Source organism: Macrobrachium rosenbergii, chromosome 14 (assembly GCF_040412425.1).
Source record: "Macrobrachium rosenbergii isolate ZJJX-2024 chromosome 14, ASM4041242v1, whole genome shotgun sequence".
Taxonomy (NCBI): Eukaryota; Metazoa; Arthropoda; class Malacostraca; order Decapoda; family Palaemonidae; genus Macrobrachium; species Macrobrachium rosenbergii.
Genome location: NC_089754.1, coordinates 42207271 through 42229770, shown reverse-complemented (window position 1 = coordinate 42229770; position 22500 = coordinate 42207271). Strand labels below are relative to the sequence as shown.

Here is a 22500-nt window from a genome sequence, read left to right as displayed (position 1 = left end):
CATCCCAACTTTAAACACTACAAGCTCTTTTTTACATCTCCCTTAGTCATCACAATTTTAAAACTACTACAAGCTCTTTTTTACATCTTAATAATTAAAACAACCAAATTAAATATATCAAGATTATTCCTCCAACATTTAAATCAGTGGGCGAAAATGACGACCCTCTCTGAAAGGCAGCCTCGTCCCAAAAGAAAACGGGATTCGAACACTCACCCCTCGTGGACGGAAGAGATCTCAGGCTTGGGAGTCGCCTGAGCACTGGAAGCTTGTGGGGGCTGCTGCTGCGAGGGAGCTGACGGAGGCGAAGACGCGGACGCAGACGAAGAGGAGGAACCAGCTACTACTGTTTCACCAGCCGCGGCAGCAGAGGAACCTTCAGGAGGTGATAAAGTGGCCGCCGCTGCGGTCGCCGACGAATGCTGTTGGGCGGATGTGTCTCCGGACAAGGCGGACCCACCTTCGGTGCTGATGGCCTGAGCTTGCTCTTCGCCGCCTTCCAGAGTAGCGGCGTCTTCCTCCGTCTCGTCGAAAGCATTCATGGGGGACTCTATAGGACCAAACCAGGTAATGAAGGCAAAAAAAAAAAAAAGGAAAAAAAAAATTAAAGGTCAGTAATGGCCAAACTTGAAAATATCAATAGTACTATTATCCACATTCATGCCTCGAACAATCATGATTCATCGCATATACGTTGCATATATGCACATACATACACACATGCGTACACACGTATGAAGTAAACAGAGACATTCTGAAGAAAAAACACAGTACATTGCTCAAGAGTTTTCATTATACATGGAAATATAAAATAGCAATCACTAAAACAAATATTTAATCATTTACAAATTACGATTATTGCAAGAAGTTTTTAAAAATGTACAAATTACAATTATTACAAAAAATATTTAAGATTATACAAATTACGATTACTGTACAATTAAATCAAAGGGACTTCTGATTTATAAATAATTACAATGATCTCAATGAGAATTTAATGAAGACAAAAAGTCAAAAACAAAAGAATTTATCTGGTAAAATAAATATATACTTCCTGAAGAAGCAACATTCAAATTTTCAAACTAATTATCTTGATTTTAACAGAATACAAATCAAACTTGTTCAATATTACCTGAATGACTCACTGGAATAAAAAAGGATTTTTACTACTGAATTTATCTAAAGAAACAAGAACCTTGAAACAGTTAGAAGGGGACCAGTACCGCTTAACTCAAATGCATTAGTAAAAGGGCCGAGCATAATAGATTTGAACAAGCTTACAGTTAGTACAGCATACAAAGAAGAAAAACAAAGAAGATAGATATATATGTATACCACAAAATCACAGGAGCAGGTGTTCAAAGTTGACAAATGATGTAGATTAGTGCAAAACAAAAGCGCGACCCACCTCAAAGACCATCAACCAGCCCACCCTTGGAATTTTCTTGGAAATTTCGAGTTCAGAAAACTGTACTGAACGACTTCTTGAAAATTCGGTTTGTAATTTTTTTTTTAATTTGTCTTGTACGTTTCATTAGGAAAATTTTCAGAGCTTTTCTTGATCATTTTAAATGTTAAATCATTCAGTGTTTCTCTTGAAAATATAATTCTGCAAAGTGGTCAAAATTTTCTCTTGAAAATACTCTGAATAACATCTTCACAACATTCCACTGAAAAGTCAATTTCAAAAATGTTATGTCTTTCAAGAGTTCTGAGCATTAACGTAAAGCATTTAAAAAAAAATTGTTACGTTTCTTTTGAAAAACCAACTTCGAAAATATTAGTTTCTCTCAAAAAGTCGATCCTGAATTGTTGCTTACGAACGAAATAAAGCAATGAGATGAATTCCGATGTGTAAAAACTGTACAAAATATGAGATACTCCTCGGGATTACTACGCAATTTAGTTTCCGTCGCAACTTTCCAGTTATCTTGGAGAACGAACAAAAGAATTTAGAAAAGTATATGATACGTGACATCTCTAATCATCCAAAAAGGGAGCAATGATAGACAGAATATTGATGCAAATTTAAGGTCACAAATGTGATGCATATGCACTGAACAAGTGCTTACACATGCATAAAAATACAGATGTGAATGCTTCCCTAAAATGAAAGACTGCAGTATCTGCAAAAATACAAAACTGAGAAAAATGGTAGATACTGCAGTTTTCCCTGGCCTTACTACTGAGTTTGCAGATACTGTACATGGGGCTCCCTAAATACTCGCGGAAAGCATTGAAGAATCATTGTGAAACTGCAGTAACTTGTGTATTAGTGTTCCACGAGCCCAATAGGTGGGACCGTGGGACATCTCAATTTAGAAAATTTTGCAGATACTGCAGTTTTCCATTTTAGGGCAGAATGGGTGTTTGTAAGACTTTCTTCTTAGTGCTGTGCTATCCTTGATCCCTTTGTTTTGGAAATAAATTTTGCTTCTGTGGTTTAGAGTTTCAAGGAATGTGCTTTTAAATGGTTTCATGAACTTTGTAGGTGATTCGTGTGAATGGCTACGTGTAAAATGTAATGTGATGAAAGCAACGTGAATATTGTAAAATGTACAGTAAACTAATAGGAAATTAAAACAGCTACCCCATAACTACCAAACCTAACCTAACTTCGGCCCTATAAATACTTGCAGCACTGTTACAATAACACCCAAATTCGAAGTCATGTCTTGCCTATTCCCCCACAGCATGAAGCACTTAAGAGCACATTCCTGTCTCCGTCCATCGCTCTTTGACTGAAAGATCACACCACGACAGTGGGTGGGTGTGTGTGATCCACTACTGCAGGTGACTCCCCTGGGGTACACCACAGAAGACTTGACCAAACAACACCACAACATAATCCAATGGAGGGGGAGGACGTCGAATACTGATGGTAATACCTTGGAGTGGAGTAGCGGTGGGCGTGGGCGTGTAAGGTGAGTGGGGCGGTGAGAGGGCAGAGGTGGGCTGCAGCTGGTGGTGGTGGGCGCGCTCGAAATGAAACGGGTCCAGGGGATAGTCTCCCTCGAGGGAAAACTCCCGCCCCAGGGAGAACCCCCGGCCCAGGGAGTATTCCCGCCCCGGGAGCACTCCAAGCCCAAGGAGAACTCGGGATCCAGCACTGTCACAAAAAGGAGGGAGAAGGGGGAAGTGGAGAGGGGGTGGAACGACAATTTTTAGGGGAGGGGTGAAAGAATACAGGGTGAGGTAGACGTTGGATGAGGTATTGGAGGGAGAGGGGTGGGGAAGAAGGGGGGAAGGGAGGGGTCACAGAGGGGGCAGCGCACCAAAAGCCACAGTGTTAGTATAAAAGACATGATCTTTGGAAGCTTATCAAAAACAGGGGTGCGCATACAAGCTGACACACACACACACTGTGCACCCGGTTCAAGTGTTAAAAAAAAAACCAAACACTTAACCTAAGAGTCTCCCTACCATCGGCATATGCAAGTGTTCAAGACTGAGCAGACAAAAGTGCTGGCATATCACAAAGGTATCAAATGGAAAAAAAGCTGGAAAACTGACAGATAACAAAAAATAAACTGAGTCGGGAATAAAGTTACAGTAGGCATATCACAAAGATGTCAAATGCGAGGAAAAGTACCGAAAACATTAACAAAAAATTCATTAAAAAAAACAGTGAAATGGACATGTTTCAATCAATATATTTTGAAGTATAAATTAATATTGTACTGACCTTGCGAGAGTCAATCGAAAATAATTCCTCTTAATAAGAAAAGGGTCCAAGGGCCTATATTTTATTTGTTTTGTCACGTAATTAAACCCCTAATTGCAATCTAGTTCATCTTTAATGTTTTCAATACTAGCTGAAATTGCCGATGGCACAAAGACACTACTTACAACTAAATATTACTAGAAATACGAAGCATTACCGAAATGTTCTTTTAAAAATCCCAATACCTTATTAACATTTAGGCACGGTTTCTCTACTTACTGCCTTCTGGTTTGGAAACTTATAATAAAAATTCATAGTGGAAATGACTACAAACTTTTGATAAGAAAAAAATTTCTCGCACACTAAAACAAACAATTGATTGTAATAGCGAAAGAGGGAGACATAACTCGACGTCATTTCGGTAAAGCTATTTCTATCTAGGTGCTAGTCAATAAAGGCTAGGTGCGGTTAGTACTAGAGAGAAGACTTAGGTTATTATTAAGAGTATAAGGATGTTATTCGTCATCAGTGATGACACAACAGTTTTTATGTGTAAAGGCTGATTCACATTATACCATCACGTCACCGACATATCACGTCACGTCACCGTCCCATCAGCGCACCCGTGCCTTGTATTCACAATATCCATCACAATCCGGTAAAGTTCCTGCTCTACCGTCACGTCACGTCAAAATATTCTCTCCAAGAAAACGTGTCGTGATGTGACGGTAGATGCCGTGTGCTTGATGGTGACGTGACGTGATGGTGTGAACAAGTCCATTTGATTACATGTAAAAATTCTCACGTACTTTGACGTGACGTGATGTGTCGGTGACGTGATGTGTCGGTGACGTGATGTTATAATGTGAATCAGCCTTAAACCGGGACTTTTAGCTGGATAAAATCACCAGAATCATTATCAACACTTAGTCGAGCTCACTAGAGGCTCGACATCACGAAACAAACATCCGGAAGACATGTTAAGGATTACTGATGTTAACACAGATGTGCAAAGATGTTTCCTGGTCTATTATCGAACACTGCTTCATTGCCCAAAACAATTGGGCTTATAAATTAATTAGATGTAGTCTACGGGAATAAATACAGATATATATGACAACTAAATTTGCTAAAATTGTGAAATTTTAATCCATAATGCCTTAACAATATACTTGCAATAAAGGGACCCGCATCTCATTCTTAAAACAACTATCCTTAAGTACTAGGGGATATATATATATAGGGAATAAGTGTAAAATGTTATACTAAAATTATCCCAGCAGGGATTAGGTCTAATTTAAAATAAAAAAAAAAATCCCGCACTGAAGAGTATTTAATCTGGAGGTTCGGAAAAGGGTTTGGAAACACACTAAACAGAATATCTCGTTTCTGGGAGAATTTTGACAAAAGGTAAACATAGAAATATTTTTGTTCGTCAATTTTTTTTTTTTTTCAAAGAGAAGATTACTTACTTGTTGGCGAGGTATATGGAACTTCAACGTGAAAGGGATTTCAAAGAGATGACGTTAAACACTTTTTTTACTTACCTCTGGTAAGACGTCGATTAAACAGGCATTGGAAAAGAAGAATGGAAAACGTGCGGAAAGGAAAAAGCTATTCGGCCGGCAATAATGTGATCAGACATGCACTACTGGACATGTGAACGAGGTCACACGTTCAAGTAACCTAAACTATGATATAAGTATATTCTGAGTTTAAATCGTTTAACAAAATATAAAAAAAGGGAAAATTGTTAGAATCCGGATTACCATGCCATACTTATTAACTGAAAAACCCTTCCGATTAGTCTTCAACTTCCCCAAAGATTTTTTTTCCTGTTTAATAAACATTAACCTAAATCAAGAAGCTCCATAAGCTCCTAAATATGACCTTTGTTGACAGAAAAAATTAATATGCCGCTCCATATAATATTTCGCTCAATAAAGTAATAATAATCAGTAACTTTATATATAAAAAAACTAAAACAAATTGACCTATAGTAAAAAAAAAACAAAACGGGGATGCAACAAACATGAGGATTTGGTTGATAATATATTACAAACTGCATCACAAATATTACGGTCACCTACACCGCAAACACATTACCTGTGAATAAAATCTGTATTGAAATAAGGTGAAATTTTAATCTCCTGACTTTCTCAACCTAACGTCAGTTACGCACCGAACACTGAAGTAGCGACACCTCACACTTTGAAACCTCGCAATAAAATACGATAAAAGACACTTGAAATTTAAGTTTCCCTCTTACACGGAAGCCAAGATTCTCCATGACCCCGAAAAAGTTCTTATAATTCAAATTAACATCCAATATGAAAACTAGGACGAGGAAAACTTTAGCAAGGGAGTAAAACGGCATCACAACTCATAAACTCCTCGATAAATACCAATTTATTTCTTCCGACACATTTACAGAACAACTACAGGAACATTTAGCATCGTGAAATACATCCCTCTACCCCTCCCCTCCATTCCAGGTCCCGTATCCCACCCCACCCCTCCTGATTTACTGATGTACTTTACGCGGTGACGTTAGGCTTAGCTTCAGGCCTACGGATACAACAAAACCCATAAACTTTCTTTTTCTCTTTTTTTTTTATTCTTTCAGAGGTCATCAACGGTCACTTCTTCCTTCACTGTAACAAAGATACTTCACCTGGGGACCCTAAGCAACTAATTTTTTTATATGCTTAATAAAAATTTTATTGCTTAATTGGTAACCTGATAATTTCTTAATGGAGAAATGATCAGGTTACCAATTAAGCAATAAAAAATGCATAATATTTATTATGCTATGCCAATGGCTCATGTATTGTTCAGTTATTCATAAACCTGTTTCTAAATTCAGCATAAACAAAAGATCTCATTAAATATATCTGAAGAAATAACGATCAGTACGTTATCACGGAACATATAAAATTAAAAGAGTTAAATGGAAAGTTTACAATAAGCTTTTTATTACTCAACAAATTTATGTATAGTTTCACCGGTGGCAAATAGCACTCTACCAAACACGTTGTCCTTGTCGGGAACCCACTGCCTAAATACATTTACTTATGAAGTAAACACAAGTCAAACGAAGTTCGTCCTCCTGGTACACGACCATAAAGGGCTACAGGGAAACACAGAGGATATTCGTGTACTCAAATGACCAAAGCGACGACGTAGCTCCTTGTCGTTCGCATACAGATGCGAAGACGAGGCTAAGAAGCCACTCTTTGTTAAGAAGTTTATTGCTTCGACTGTTGTTTTAACTGCTACCTTCTTATAATGCAGGGATGCAAATATCAAGTCAAGACTTTGACTCATGAAGCGAAGCAGTACATTGATTTTATCAATCTCTCCTTTGTTGCTGTTGTTGTTATATCAATAAAATAATAATAATTAACCAGAAAAAAAATAAATAGCAAAGGAAATACGAATGGAAACAAAACATATGAAATGAAATAAGATGAATATTAAAAACATAAATCAAGAAAAATAAAAAATGAAGCAAAAGATAAATAAAAGGAAAATAACAGAAAAACGAGATAAAAAACATTATAAATACTAAAATAAAATGTAAATAAAGGTGAATAAATCTTTTAAAAAAATAAAACAAACACTTAGAAATGCATAGATATTTGTTGAAAAATGTAAACTAAAAAAATAGAAATAAAACAAATAAAATGAAAATTTGATAGCAAGAGCTTACTGTTCCTTTGAAATGTTTCAATGATGCCTTAGATTAAAAGTCCTGATATACTAATCAAGTCAACAGCGTTTAATTAAAGGATGTGACTAAATCTCTAAATCTGAAGAACTTGACAATTAACGCCGGACACAGAAATATGAATCACCCTCTTGTGACTTTACAGGATAATACTTATTATTAAATAAAGTACATTCCTTTCATAACAAAATAGTGATACAGTACTCACAATATTACAGGATATTGCATGCCGACTGCACAATATAAAATTCTAAAAGCTTCATCAAAGTGGACTTAACTGGCCATAAAATTTATTGAGAATTATAGAGAAAATAACGCATCTAAAACTTACAGGACTATGGTTTAAAAACTTTTCCAGTCTTTATTAAACTTTCTCTTCATCAAATCTTATTTGAAGTTCACAAAGTAAAAATAACTATTTTGTAATGATTACCAAAGGTAAAAATTATAGGTGGAAGTTTAAATCTATTAGCCTTAGGTTGCGAAAGATTCTGTAAAACGGCTTGTCATTATATTCGGAAAGTTCGACAATGCAGATGACCCTTGTCAATGTCACACTACGAAACTCTACGGACATTGCAAACAGTATTTAACTTAATCCCCAACCTATGAAGTAAAACGCATCACGAATCCATTGCATTTTGTTCCTAGGCAACACTAATAGCTTCCGAGATAGTAAGACTTAGTGTACGTTGAACTATATATTAAACAAGAAAATTCATGAAAACATAATATACTTAATATATTATAATTATTATACAACTCATAATTAGTTGAAAACCACTGTCACTGTTGACAGCATATACATTGTTCCAATAATAATTTCAAAAAATGTAATAGAAGATCGATACTATAGGGATTTTTTATCTTCTGAAATTTCCCAACTATAAAAGATGAAAAAGGACACCAGAAATGTGTAACTTTATTTTCTCAAAAATTTTGCTACTTTTATAAAATCATCACTGGTCAATGAAAATATTCCGATCATTAATATTCTTTAAATCCCAAAAACAACATTAACAATAATAATTGATCTACATAAAACATGCAAAATAAAAAAATAATGATTAAATAACTAACGAATTTATTGCCTGCCTCCGTATTTATGACTATATGTGTAGATAAAAGTTAATATTCGCTGGATATACAAGCAAAAATATCAAATACAACTGGAACTGCATGCTAAGCACATTATTAATTTTAATATCATTTATATTTATATATGTATGAATGCATGTATGTGTGGATTCGTGTATGTATGTATGTATGAAACTACCTTCAATCAGAATACGTGTCATATCAAATATCATGCCAAAAGCTATAAAAACAAATAATTCCCACTGGCATGACCAAAAGAAATTCATTCAAAGTAAGAAAAATGTACACCTTACCCACATTCAGAAATCCCATGGCGATAAGATTTCCTGTCAATGGAAGTACCCTTAAAAGGAGTCATACTTACATTTCCTGGAGACTTGACTGAAATGAATCTATCGAGCACAGGGATGAAGAGAAAGACCACCTACAGATTTTGTTTTGCAGACCTACAATAACTTTGTTCCTTATATGTTTGTGTTTTTCGGTTCATACGCATGTGTGTCTCTACTGCTGAATGCTAACGTTTGTACATTTGCTTTGCTAACAAGTCTACCTTCTCGTGTAACAAATTAGTGGAGGAATAAGGAGAAAAATTTGGAACAAATATAACAAAGGGCGTCTATAAAAATAAATTGATATAACTGTGGGAAAACAAAAACCATGAAACAATTCTAATGCCGAACACTGAAGAATTCACATAAAAGTAATATCTTTCAGACCTGAACTCATTCTTCATTTCTTCCATTACGTAACAGGAGTAAAAAAAAAAATCGAACCTAGACATATTTCTTCCCCCACACTGGAGACTGCGCATAAACTTCCCTTCAGCAGCAAAATAATAAATTTACTAAAGTGTACAAATTTAACTGGCCCTGAGATGTGGCGCTAGAGACCGCCATGACTGGAAGTCAGAACTTTCTTTCTTTCATTCTCCTTGTTTACAATCACGACTTTCATTTCATTCTCCTTGTTAACAATCACGACTTTCATTTCATTCTCCCTGTTAACAATCATGACTTTCATTTCATTCTCCTTGTTAACAACCACGACTTTCATTTCCTTCTTGTTAACAAGCACGACTTTCATTTCATTCTCCATGTTAACAATCACGACTTTCATTTCATTCTCCTTGTTAACAACCACGACTTTCATTTCATTCTCCCTGTTAACAATCACGACTTTCATTTCATTCTCCCTGTTAACAACCACGACTTTTTCATTCTCCCTGTTAACAATCACGACTTACATTTCATTCTCCTTGTTAACAATCACAGTCTTAACGAATCTTTACATAGAATACGATAAAAAAAAGGGGGGGGGAGTTGAGACTCCAACTGAATCAATCAACAGACGATTTCCCTTGTTGTAAAACCAGCTGCCTCCGTAACAGAGCACAAATACTATACTGAAGTCAGCTTTTTAATTCTATCTTTATACACAGACTTTAACTGATCTCAAGGGCTCGTATTCTTAGGTCTCCCTGCGTGTCAAGCCCACACATCCCCTCGCACCAAGGATGATCTTTTTCAAGTAACAGGGAAAGGGTATAAATACCCCAGTTCAATTATTTACTGTTATTCTGTCTACAGGCCGACCTGATTCTAACTTCCAAAAGCAGCTTCGTATCACTTACGAATACAAGATAATTCACCGACAATTATGACGTTCAAACGCTGAAATGGTAAGTGGAAATCTAAAGACTCAATGATATTTATACGATATAAACTGCAATTAAAGATTGTTTTCAGGAATGGAAAAAACCCAAATAACTCAAAAGCGATAAAAAATTAACTTTATATAATGTGCTTTAAAATGCCATAATTATAATGGAGAGATTTCAACGATTTTGTCTATAAAACAGGATTACAAATCGAGAGCCAAACAAGCAAGAAACATTATCAGCCATGTATTTAACAGAAATTTACCACCTGTGGCATCACAATCGACGCGTGACAATTAGGCATTGTCGAAGTAACAAAATAGCGACGGAAGGGCATTAGTGTTTAACTACCACAAATAATAACCAAAAAATAAAACAATCAAAAACGTTTTTTACATATAAACTTAGTTGTGTTTTTAAAAAAATGTTATGAACGGAAGGAATTAAGTGTTTAAATAAATGATGTTTACGTGTACGTTTAATTCAACTATATTAAGATGCATTATAAAGGAGTGCATCTATTAAGATGTATTATAAAGGGGTGCGTCTATCTATACGAACAGTTTACCTGAGAGCAACACCTACAGAAGGTCTTCATTGCCCTAACACTCATTCGAATTTAATTAAGACATCCATAAAGAACAGACACGAGAACAGGAGAGAGAGAGAGAGAGAGAGAGAGAGAGAGAGAGAGAGAGAGAGAGAGAGAGAGAGAGACTCTTATCTAAGGACTCTTGACTACTATTAAAGAAGGATACTCACGAGAGTCGCTGAGAGAGAATCCAAGAGAATCGTCCTGATGGAAAGAGTGAGTGAGCGAGCTGATCTGAGCGGCCAGCTGACTGAACTCGGCTGACCTGACCATGGCGTCACCTGTGTGTGACCTCACACCAAACCACACACACACAAGTGGCCAGAGGTGAGACGTGAGTGAGTGCGTCGGTTACCGCCCACGAAAGACCAAGTCCGACAGACCCGACCGGGCAACCATCAACCATCAACCAACCAACCGACCGACCGACCGACCAATCATCCAGCAGCATCGAGCGGTAGTTACACAGCAGCGGTAGCGGTAGTGGTGGGAGGACCAATAGCAGGTGATGGTGGTAGAAACGTTGATGGTGAGTTGGTTGTGACGGTGGTGGTGGTGGTGGTTATACAGTAGTGGTTGGTGGTTGGTGGTGGTGTGGTTGCAGTAGTAGTAGTAGTAGTAGTAGTAGTAGTGGTAGTTGGTGGTTGTAACAGCAGCAGCATGGGAGGGGTGGTGGACGTGGGAGAGAGATAAAAAAAAACACAAAAGGGGGACCAGTTAGTACAGGATCTAAGGAACCGAGACCACTACACGACACGTCTACAAGGATACAAACTCGGGGGGGAGGAGGAGGAGGAGGAGGAGGAGGAGGAGGAGGAGAGAAGAGAGTGAGATGAATCGGCAGGGTAATGGAAGGAGCTGATTCAGAGAGAGAGAGAGAGGGAGAAAGAGAGGGGGGGACACAGTAAGGACAGAGGGGGAGGTAGTAAACAGGTAAACACCACCAGGTTGTAATGAGCATTACTACACAGAAGCACTTAAATCAATCACCTGGCGAAGGGAAGAGATTAAAACAGTTGCGGAAACACACTGCCGGGTGAGATAAGGGGGAGGGAAGGGGGGGGCATGAATGCTCATGAAAAAAAAAAGGCATTGACCAAGTTCCCAAAAAACCATAATGCAAAGGCATAACATTTTTTTAATGTGCCTGTCACCAAATGCCCGTCAAACCTGAAAAAAACAGAGCCTTGGCCCAAGAGCTTAGGGAGAATGGCAGAGGTACCAAAGCCAAATAAAACATTCCGTGTACATACTCTCCAAACAAACAATTTTTTTGTTCTTCAACGTTTTAAGTTTGGTTACTGGCTTCTCTGGCATCTGCCTAATCTACAATTTTATTTTAAAAACTCAAAATTGTTTCTAATGAACATTCCTTACAAAATGGGAACGTTTCTCTTTAAAAAAATTATGACAAAAACACGTCATACTTATAGTACTTAATAAAAATAAGTAACTCTAGAGAGGCAAAACATATACAAGAAGCCTTAAACCAATACTTAACCATTTTTCAAAATACTCACCTTTGCTGATGAAAGCATTGACAACGGACTTCATTTACTTACGTATATGCCGTCACACAGACGAAATGAATCGTTTTCAAAAGCTCAATTCTTTTACCTTTTTTTGTACACAAATGCTAATGACATTATTCCTTCTTAAAATAAATCAAAAACAAACTCTATCAGTTAATAATGCAAATAGAAAACAAGCTCTCAAGTTAAAACTAAATCACCTATATGGCCTAGAGCAAACAATATCTATTATTACTTATCGATCTGTCAATAGAAAAATAATGCACAAGAAAACGTCTGGAGAAAAAACTATCACAGACCTAAACATCAAATTCACTAGACGTAAATATGCATATCATATAAATTAATTGTTAATTGCAACCCAGCAAAACTTCAGAGAAAAAAATCGAAACCGACGCTCTATGCATCATCCTGATATTGCATTATTCGCAAGGCAAGAGTTCCTGGTCGTATGCAATACGATCTTGCACGGCAAACTTCGTGCATATTTCAAGCAGGTGCCTGGCGAGTTTCACAAGGCGAGTCACAACAGCCTTTCTTTTAAAAACAACTTTGAAAAAAACAGCGAAATGATAAAAAAGTGTTGCGACAAATTGTTTCACTCAGTGTTAGGATAACTAGATGGGTTATCGATATATCTGAAATACGGTATTATAAATAGTAACGTTTAAGACAATTGAATACATTCGGTTTAACATAATTTGACCTACTGTAGACTACAAGACCAATTACTCATTACAGTGCATCTAAAAGACAACGAGCTACCTTTGCTCTTACGTCAACTGAGCATCGATTTACTTAACAATAAATAAAATAATATAATTTTAGCTGAGTTTGAGACTACTAATATAAGTGGTAAGCTATAACTACTTGAATCACTATGAAACAATTTGAGGTGCAATGCCAAAACAACTAATTACTGCTACTCAAATCCTTCAACTCACCAAAAAAAAAAAAAAATTAAACCGCAAGTATGTGTCGCGATACATACCTAAAATACATGATTCAGACCATACGGTTAACACTACAAAAAATTACATGGCATGATCACGGAAAGAAGGAATTCGTTAGTATCAATTTCATATTGATACCAATAATTCTTGTTTATTATCTACATGAATTTTTCTTCGCGTTTTTTGGCACAATATTTATATTCATATTTATATTCAAATACAAAAGCTAAGCGAAAAAAAAGCATATTGAAGCGAGCAAGACTAAAAAGCAAAATATTTCGTTTAGGCCTCGGCGTAAGAAAAACGGTAACCCTCCCATGATCATGCCATCTCAAACTGACAAAGAGAGAGAGAAAATAATCGACTTTGATCTCCCGGAGGAAGTCGAACTACAGGAAGGTCGGTAGAAGTTTGCTTCCTTTTTCTTCCAGGACCAAATTCAAACATTTAAAAAAATTACAGATAAAATGGTGAAAATCAACAGCCTTGTGCAAACACAAACCCAGAAGCGTGCTTTGGCATCGGTCAAGAAAATAAAACGAAGCGAAGGAACCACAGAGTATGAGGAAGGAAAAACACATCTCAAAAAACGCACGTAACCAGAATTGAGAGAATGAGAAAGGGAAAATATTAATAAAGTTACACCAAAACGCAGCAGCGGAGAAAGAAAACTCGAGAGGCAAACAGCTAAAACCAGAAGAAGAGAGAGAGAGAGAGAGAGAGAGAGAGAGAGAGAGAGAGAGAGAGAGAGAGAGAGAGAGAGAGAGAGAGGTGCTAAATACAAACAAATCTTTCAGCTACAGCGTGTGGGTGAACACATGGGGAGATTACAAAGAAGCGTGTGGGCGGCTTAATAAGTGTTTTATAAGACGGGGAGAAATACGCGACGACGACGACCCCATGGCAGGGCGCCGCCCTAATCCATGGGCGTCGGCGGGCGTGAGAGGAGTACCTGGAGAGCCTGGCGAAGTGAGGGTGGAGCGGCCCTTTCGGCGACTCAAGGTGGACACCCGGCTGGACGGTTCACTGAAGCTACGACCTGAGGCCCAACATCAGAAGGGGGAGGTGTGGGAGAGGGATAGTAGTAGGAGGAGGTGGAGGTGGAGGAAGAGGAGAAGGAGGGAGAGAGGCAGTGCCACCCAGCCAGCCAAACATCAACACACGGCCACCACACGGGGTTTACAGGGCGGAGGGACAAGGCCAGGGAGACAGGACACCACACACAATTAGAAAATGACGTCAGACATCACGCCAGGCCATGACAGAAGCCGATTTGTTTACATATTTTATTTGGGATAAAATTAAAAATCATATATTGACACACACACATAATGAAGTAAAGAAATTCAAACGTGAAAATCAATCAAATATTGACAAAAAATATTCAAGATAATGGCAGTGGTATACGTCCATTTCAACAAAACAGGTGAATAAGGGAATAACCATAATAAGAAGCAAAATGCATGAAAGATTACCAAGATAAATTGTGGAATAAGAGTGATTAAAATAATGACATAAAAAAATTAAAAAACCAGAAGACGGAAAAACAAGGTCGTGTTTAAGAGGGACAGTTAGTAGAGGAACAATAGAGGAAGACATGTTGATCGAGGAAAGGAAAGAAAGAGACTTATTAGAAAAAATGTAACAGCACAAATCTTAAAATAACATATCAACACATATTTAAAAATATCAGTTTTCAGTCTCCACTGAAATTAAGCTGAGAAGGGAAACCACCTGAAAACAGTTATAAATACATTATAACTTAAATTAACAATCACATATGTAAATTTATCGAGTCAATTCCCTAATATATATATATATATATATATATATATATATATATATATATATATATATATATATATATGTATATGTATAAATATATGTATAAATATATGTATAAATATATATATATATATATATATATATATATATATATATATATATATATATATATATATGCATACACATAACATGATGCACAGGTAACAAAATATCTCACACGTCATTCCTTGAATGAACAATACAGTAATTTCCATTCACGCCAAAAACTACATTTATATATATAATAATTTCTAAATGCAGTAACCTGCTCTACCTATAGTTCACTATCTAAAAATTACAATACTGAAAGGTTATTATTAAGCTACTTCATAAATATTTTTGAGGAGGTATAAAACTATTCCTTAATGTCTTTCTAATGAATTACGCATTATGAAGTGACCTCGTGTTTCCATTATATCATATCAAGGTAACTTCACAAAATTCTGACAATTCCGCAAAAATCTGACAATCCTGGGGAAAACAGAGAGAGAGAGAGAGAGAGAGAGAGAGAGAGAGAGAGAGAGAGAGAGAGAGAGAGAGAGATTTTTCATTTGATCTTTTTTGGATTTGAACATGAATGACAAGACAATATCAAACTATGAGGTTCCTTCAATAAACATGAATGACAAGACAATTTTTTCCTTTTATCTTATGGAAAACTATAACTTCAATAAACATGAGAGAATTTTGTTCAGAGAAACAGAGAGAGAGAGAGAGAGAGAGAGAGAGAGAGAGAGAGAGAGAGGTGTTACCTCATATTTTCCTTTTATCTTATGAAAGCAATATCACATAAGGATGACTTCAATAAACATGAATGACAATTTTGTGGAAAACAGAGAGAGAGAGAGAGAGAGAGAGAGAGAGAGAGAGAGAGAGAGAGAGAGAGAGAGAGAGCGCTCATTTGGCGAGGATAAGACGTACCCATGAATTTTCCTTCGGAAACCCATAATCCCCTTTCGATTCAAGATGGAAGATACGTCAAGGAAAATGCAAATCAGCTATAAACATTACCGTGATGAAACAGATCTGGACCTCCTTACGAAACTATCAGTGCGTTAGTTTATTTGTCATTCTTTTGGGTCTACTCTCTAGCTTTTTTCTTCAATGGGAATTCTATTCTTACAACGTTTGCCTTCTAAGTTATAGTTTCATATCTTTTTCATAATGAAGTTTACACAATATACGAAAATTAAGGGCATTCACAGCGTATATATACATATCTCACATTCTCCCCTATCTATCCAAATGTTATTAACCTTCCTAAAACAAATATTATCAAAGATAACACGTACTATTACATAATTAATTAAAATTTTTAAAATATAACTTCAAAATGAAATGTCTTACAACTATTTTTACAGCTTCTCAAAAACAACCTAAAAACACAATCAATGGCTAATTACTCTTACAAACTCTTATTCACCTTTACTCAGCCTACTACGTTTAGCAATCAGAGAGCGATGTACAACACGGAACCCTAAGTTCATAAGAAAACGCAATGCTTGTGAAAACAACATCAAGGTACAAGCCGATGGAACAATTTGAAAAAACGTACCAAGTTTAAGAACGTTATATAAATAAATCTCTACTTGACTTAATATTCAGTCCTTGTCTAAGGGGTACACGCAAAACTACGCCTCTACCATCCTATTAACTTTATTGTATCCACGGTTGAGCTATATCCGTGATTGTATCGGGGATGTAACTGCATATATTCTTACGTATGTTTCCCGTAATTCTGAGAAGAGTAAATTATTCATCTTAATACTGATTATCCAGCTCCTGCTCAGTTTTATTAAAGGCTATCACGACAGGAACTGGTAACTTCTAAATATTCTGTGAAATTACATTACAGAATGGTCACCTCAAACTATCATTTCAGTTCAGATCTGGAAATAGGTCACGCCCACTCCACGGCACAGATGCCATATGTCAGAATTAAACAGAATGCTTCGCCATTCAAGTAACCCCCCTCCCCAACACACACACACACACACAAAAGGAACGGCTACCACTTCCTAGTGATTATGGTTTGCTCTATAGCTACTGAACTAATTTGTTCTAATTATCATCCTAATTTCTCGTCTTATCCTCTTATATCACTGAATAGTCACCTCAAACTACTATTTCAGTTTACATTTGGAAATAGGCCACGCCCACCCCACGTCACAGATGCCAAATGTCAGAACTGAACTGAATGTTTCACCATTTAAATAAGCTCCTATAGACACACAAAAAAGACTATAATTTCCTAGTGATTATAGTTTGCTCTATAACTAATGAAGTCATTTCTTCTAATTAACATTTAAGTTTCTCATTTGATCCACTTATATTACTGAATGGTCACCTACATTTACTATTTCAGATTAAATTTAGAAATAGGCCACACCCAGTCCACGGCACAGATGCCATATATTAGAATAAAACAGAATACCTCATCATTCAAGTAAACTCCACACACACACAAAAGGAAAGACTATCACTTAACGACTATCATTTCCTAGTGATTATGGTTTGCTCTATAGCTATTGAACCAATCTGTTCTAATTAACATCCAAATTTCGAATCCATTCACTTATCTCTCTCACCTTCGGTCTCATCATCGTCGTCGAAGTCTTCCAAAGGAGCGATGTCGTTGGGAGCATTCATGGACATCAACGAGGCCATACTCTGCATATCTTCATCTCTGAGGAAAGAAAGGAAAGAAGAGTCATTATAAATAAAATCAACATCTGGAGGTATTAGGCATCAATTAATACCTTTAATTAACGTCAGGTGAGGCTAATCATCACCTTTAGCAATAACACAATCAGAAGGATCGAGATAGTGATGATGACATTAACACCAACTGATAAAGCAATATAGACAGTCAAAGGATTTCACGTGTATCAACTACGTGTTTCAGAAAAGTCAAAATCAAAACACTAACAAAATAAAAACAGATGTAAATGCCACTGCCCTATAGAAAAAACTACGGTACCAGTTATAAAAACAAATATCTTTAAAAATATATGTGAATACTGGCCCCATACAAAAAAACGAAAGTAGAAATTAAAAAAAAAAAAAATATCTTTTACATCAGATCTCACTTCACTATTACAATGCCTGAATATCCGCCACGCAACAATGCAATGCAACTGGAGCAGAAAACTAATCAGCAAACGCATACCTCTGCCCCCTGACCAAATTATATTTGTAATCCTGAACGTGTCCTTGCAACAATACAATTGCAGCAAATACCAACGCGTACACACACACACACACACACACACACACACACACACACACACACACACACACATATATATATATATATATATATATATATATATATATATATATATATATATATATATATATATATATATATATATATATATATATATCTAGGTCAAGTCCACAGTGAAATTCCTGTTACAAAACATAGTGTATTAAAAATATATGTTTACAGAGCTTATAGCTTTCGCCCAATCGCTGTGGACTGGATCACTAAAATGGAGTATAATATACAATTCAGGAAACAAAGTAAAGCAGGAAACCATACATACAAACAAACATTGCAGAAAGTAAAACTGCTAATCAGGTTGTTGGGTCCTTTTCTATATATACAATAATGTCAATATATACAATATATATATGTATATATATATATATATATATATATATATATATATATGTATATATATATATATATATATATATATATATATATGTAGTACACAAAAATGGTCTTTAGTAGTATTTCTAAGACTTCTCCAAGAGAACCGATACACAATGGTAGAAATATTACAATGTATATACTTAGAGCGACAGCCAGCTGGAAAATAATATTTACCTGATGTAATTCATTGCCCCTGTACATATAAAAGACTTAGTTTCCCTATGTGTGATTTTACACAGTAAGTATTCTGCTGGAATGATTCCATCCAACAAAATTATAAAAAAATAAAAATAAATAAATAAAGAAATAAATTAACACAAATACAAAATCAGGATAGGGCGCGGGACCACTGCCTGAACATACTTTCCTTGAAAATATAAGCTGGTAAAAACCAACATGATTAGCCCTTTGGTACGGCCGAAACTTATGAACGTGTAATAATAATTACGATCAATATAGCGATAATGGGCGCTAACCATATCTCAAACCCAACAGCAATCTCATTTTTATAACACGGAGATTAAAGATAAAATTCCGACTTATAATTATAATGAAAACTATAAGGTAAACATCTCTTTAATAGACAGCTGTAAATCCTGCGGGATACTACGATGAAAATTCTCTCTCTCTCTCTCTCTCTTTATATATATATGTATATATATACATATATATAAGGAATATAAAAGTGTACAAAAAAATAAATATATACATAAAATATTTATATCATTTGAATGTCTATCGGCATGAAAAACAGTAATATCAATAAACTGAGTTCAATAACATTTGCAAACAGACACAAAAGATTTTATTTTTTTGGTGGGGTGTCATTCAAGCCAATCGCAACCGCCCCCCCGCAAAGACCCCACCCGGGGAAAGGAGCAACATCCTAAACATTTCGATTCCTGAATCTGATCTTCGGAGATTTCAATCTAAAACGGAACCCACCCCCTCCGCCCCCTTTCTCCGCCGCCCCCGGCCCCCACCACAAAAAATATTTCGAATCCCTGGCTGGAGAGAGCGAACGATACTCCGGAGTATATATAATACCAGGGCAGAGGCAATTCCCTCGCCATTGCAAAATTGACTGGACGGAATTTTTTATTATATATTTGGACCGGCGTTTGATTGGTTGCAGCTCGTCCCGGCGTACCTGGGCGTACGCCACGGCAAATTGGAAGGCCATTTTGGGGTTTCACTTATTCTCTGCACTTTTTAAGACGTCTGTGAATGCCAAGCACCAAAATATTTATCATAAAAACCTGTGAATTTAACACTACACGGAACCAAGGCAAATTCTTTTAATATAGATCCTTCATTATCATCTTTTTGTTACATATGCAAAAACTCGTTAATTACGTGCAAAAAGGGCACTCAACTGCAAATTTTAATTATAAATTTCTTCTATTCGATCAAGCTAAAGTAAACTAAGAACATAATAAACAACTGAGCATATGTGTCAGCAGTAATGTTCTAAATATCTGAAAAAGAAATGTGGAAAAATTATTCGTTGCATTACATCAATCAACATATACACACATGCGCATACATACACATGTGCACATACACACATGTGCATATACACACACATACATACACACAAACACACACACACACACACACACACATATATATATATATATATATATATATATATATATATATATATATATATATATATATATATATATATATATATATATACAATAAAGGACACATGAGAGTATTTTTATATAAAACACTGTTCTTATGGAAACAGAGAGAGAGAGAGAGAGAGAGAGAGAGAGAGAGAGACTCAAGGAGGCGGCGGACGTGCACGGCAAACATGCACCTCGTCAACTCAAGCAGGTCAGGCATTCGGGCATGAAACACATGTGGAGTCCAAAGTGGTAAAAAAAAAAAATGGGTGGGGGTGTAAGGAAGGGAAGGGGGGGGCAAGGAGGGTGGGAGTGGAGGACGCAAAAATCCCTTCAGTTCCTTACGGAAACAAAAATTCTCCGGCACACAAACATCCATCTTATTCCGTTGCAAGAATCCCACTCCGGTATTCCTAGAAGGATATGTAACTTGAATATGATGCCGAAATTTCACGGCTCGAGCATGATACCATAAAACAGCACACACACACACATACAAATGTGGTTTTACATTTTTCATACAAAAATTTTGCAGTTCCCAGAGGGTAAACGCAACACACAAACACACACACACACACACACACATATATATATATATATATATGTATATATATATTTATTTATATATACATATATACATTTATTATATATATACATATATATATTTATTTATATACATATATACATTTATTATATATATACATATATACACACTCATATGTATATATACATATATATATACACTCATATATATATATATACATACACATATATATACGTATGTATATACAATGTGTGTGCGTGTGTATGTGCAAAAGTGTGTGTGTGTGTGTTTGTGTTTGTGTGTTTAAATTCACTATGAAACACTGCACTAGGCTATATGATGGACACTGTTTTAAATGACCAATACAAACGGTAACTCGTTCTCTAAGGTACAGGAAAAACAACATTTCATGTTATAAAGTACTCTAATTCCTTACAACCTAAATAAAATTAAGAAGGCACCGGAACTGAAAAATCTATTTGTACTTCATAGTGCTTTGATCGCACAAGACCTCATAGGTGAGGAAGATGGCGCCATTAAAATATCATTTGATAAATAATAATACTAATAAAAACATGATTTCAAGAATGCTCCATCAAATCGTAATAATACTGACAAGTGTCATCTCCCATGCCATCTAGAATACATATGGGCACAGAGCTTTTACAAACAAAGTTACGCTTTTAAGACGAGGCTCTGGTACCCAAATTAGGATTAAGAAAAAAAAGGACAAATGAAATCTATCTTACAAATAAAATTACTTTCCAAACTACGACAGTGACTTCCCAAACACAAACACAGTAAAATACTGCGGCTCCAATCTACGCCCAATGCCCCCAGAATGGGCAACTGGGCCCATCTGTATACCTCTGGTATAACATCCAGCATTCAATTCAATATACACTAACGATACACTGGAGAAAAACTCCATCAGTGACCATGCAATGTCAATTTGCTTTTACAATTTGAAAGAGGTGTTTTCGGCACTCTTCCATTCCTAGTCTTACCAATAAGCACCACGCAAGAGCCCGTGTCGACACTTTCCCAGGTTCGTCAAGGGGTGGGGACAGTGCCCGAAATATAATGCCCTTTAGTTCGCGCTTTGCTGCATGTGTATGGGCTTTCTTTATAAACTACACACACACACACACACAACACACACACACACACACACACATATATATATATATATATATATATATATATATATATATATATATATATATATATATATATATATATATATATATATATATACATATATATATATATATATATATATATATATATATATACAATATATATATATGTATCTATCTATACACACACACGTGTATATATATGTGTGTGTGTATGTATATATATATATGTACGTATATAAATAAAATTTCACAGGAAAGTCGTTTCGTCTAAAAAGGTCATATCACAGAAGAAGACAGAAGCCATACCCTCATTCATTCTTTACAAATACTATATAAAAGGTAAACACTAAATACTATCAACCCATGAAGTCTCGCACTCCTGACTCTACCGATTAACAAACATCCACCTTTTTAAACATTCTCTTCCAGTACGCACGGACCTACCATCCCTATCACTCCCCCTACT

General features: G+C 36.0%; 1 protein-coding gene across 22 annotated transcripts in view; it reads right to left on the bottom strand.

Annotated features, from left to right (window-relative positions):
- Nucleotides 1-22500, bottom strand: part of Ehbp1 (Eps15 homology domain containing protein-binding protein 1) — a 745592-nt gene that overhangs the window by 416530 nt on the left and 306562 nt on the right. For 8 of the 22 annotated variants that reach the window (XM_067116671.1, XM_067116676.1, XM_067116670.1 and 5 more), the window contains 4 exons: nucleotides 17642-17739; nucleotides 14182-14268; nucleotides 10915-11025; nucleotides 217-550 (listed from right to left, as the gene is read on the bottom strand). In XM_067116671.1, coding sequence (XP_066972772.1) covers nucleotides 217-550; nucleotides 10915-11025; nucleotides 14182-14268; nucleotides 17642-17739 — 630 coding nt within the window. The remainder of the gene's footprint in view (nucleotides 1-216; nucleotides 551-10914; nucleotides 11026-14181; nucleotides 14269-17641; nucleotides 17740-22500) is intronic. The other 14 variants (XM_067116677.1, XM_067116685.1, XM_067116668.1 and 11 more) reach the window with 2 other exon arrangements.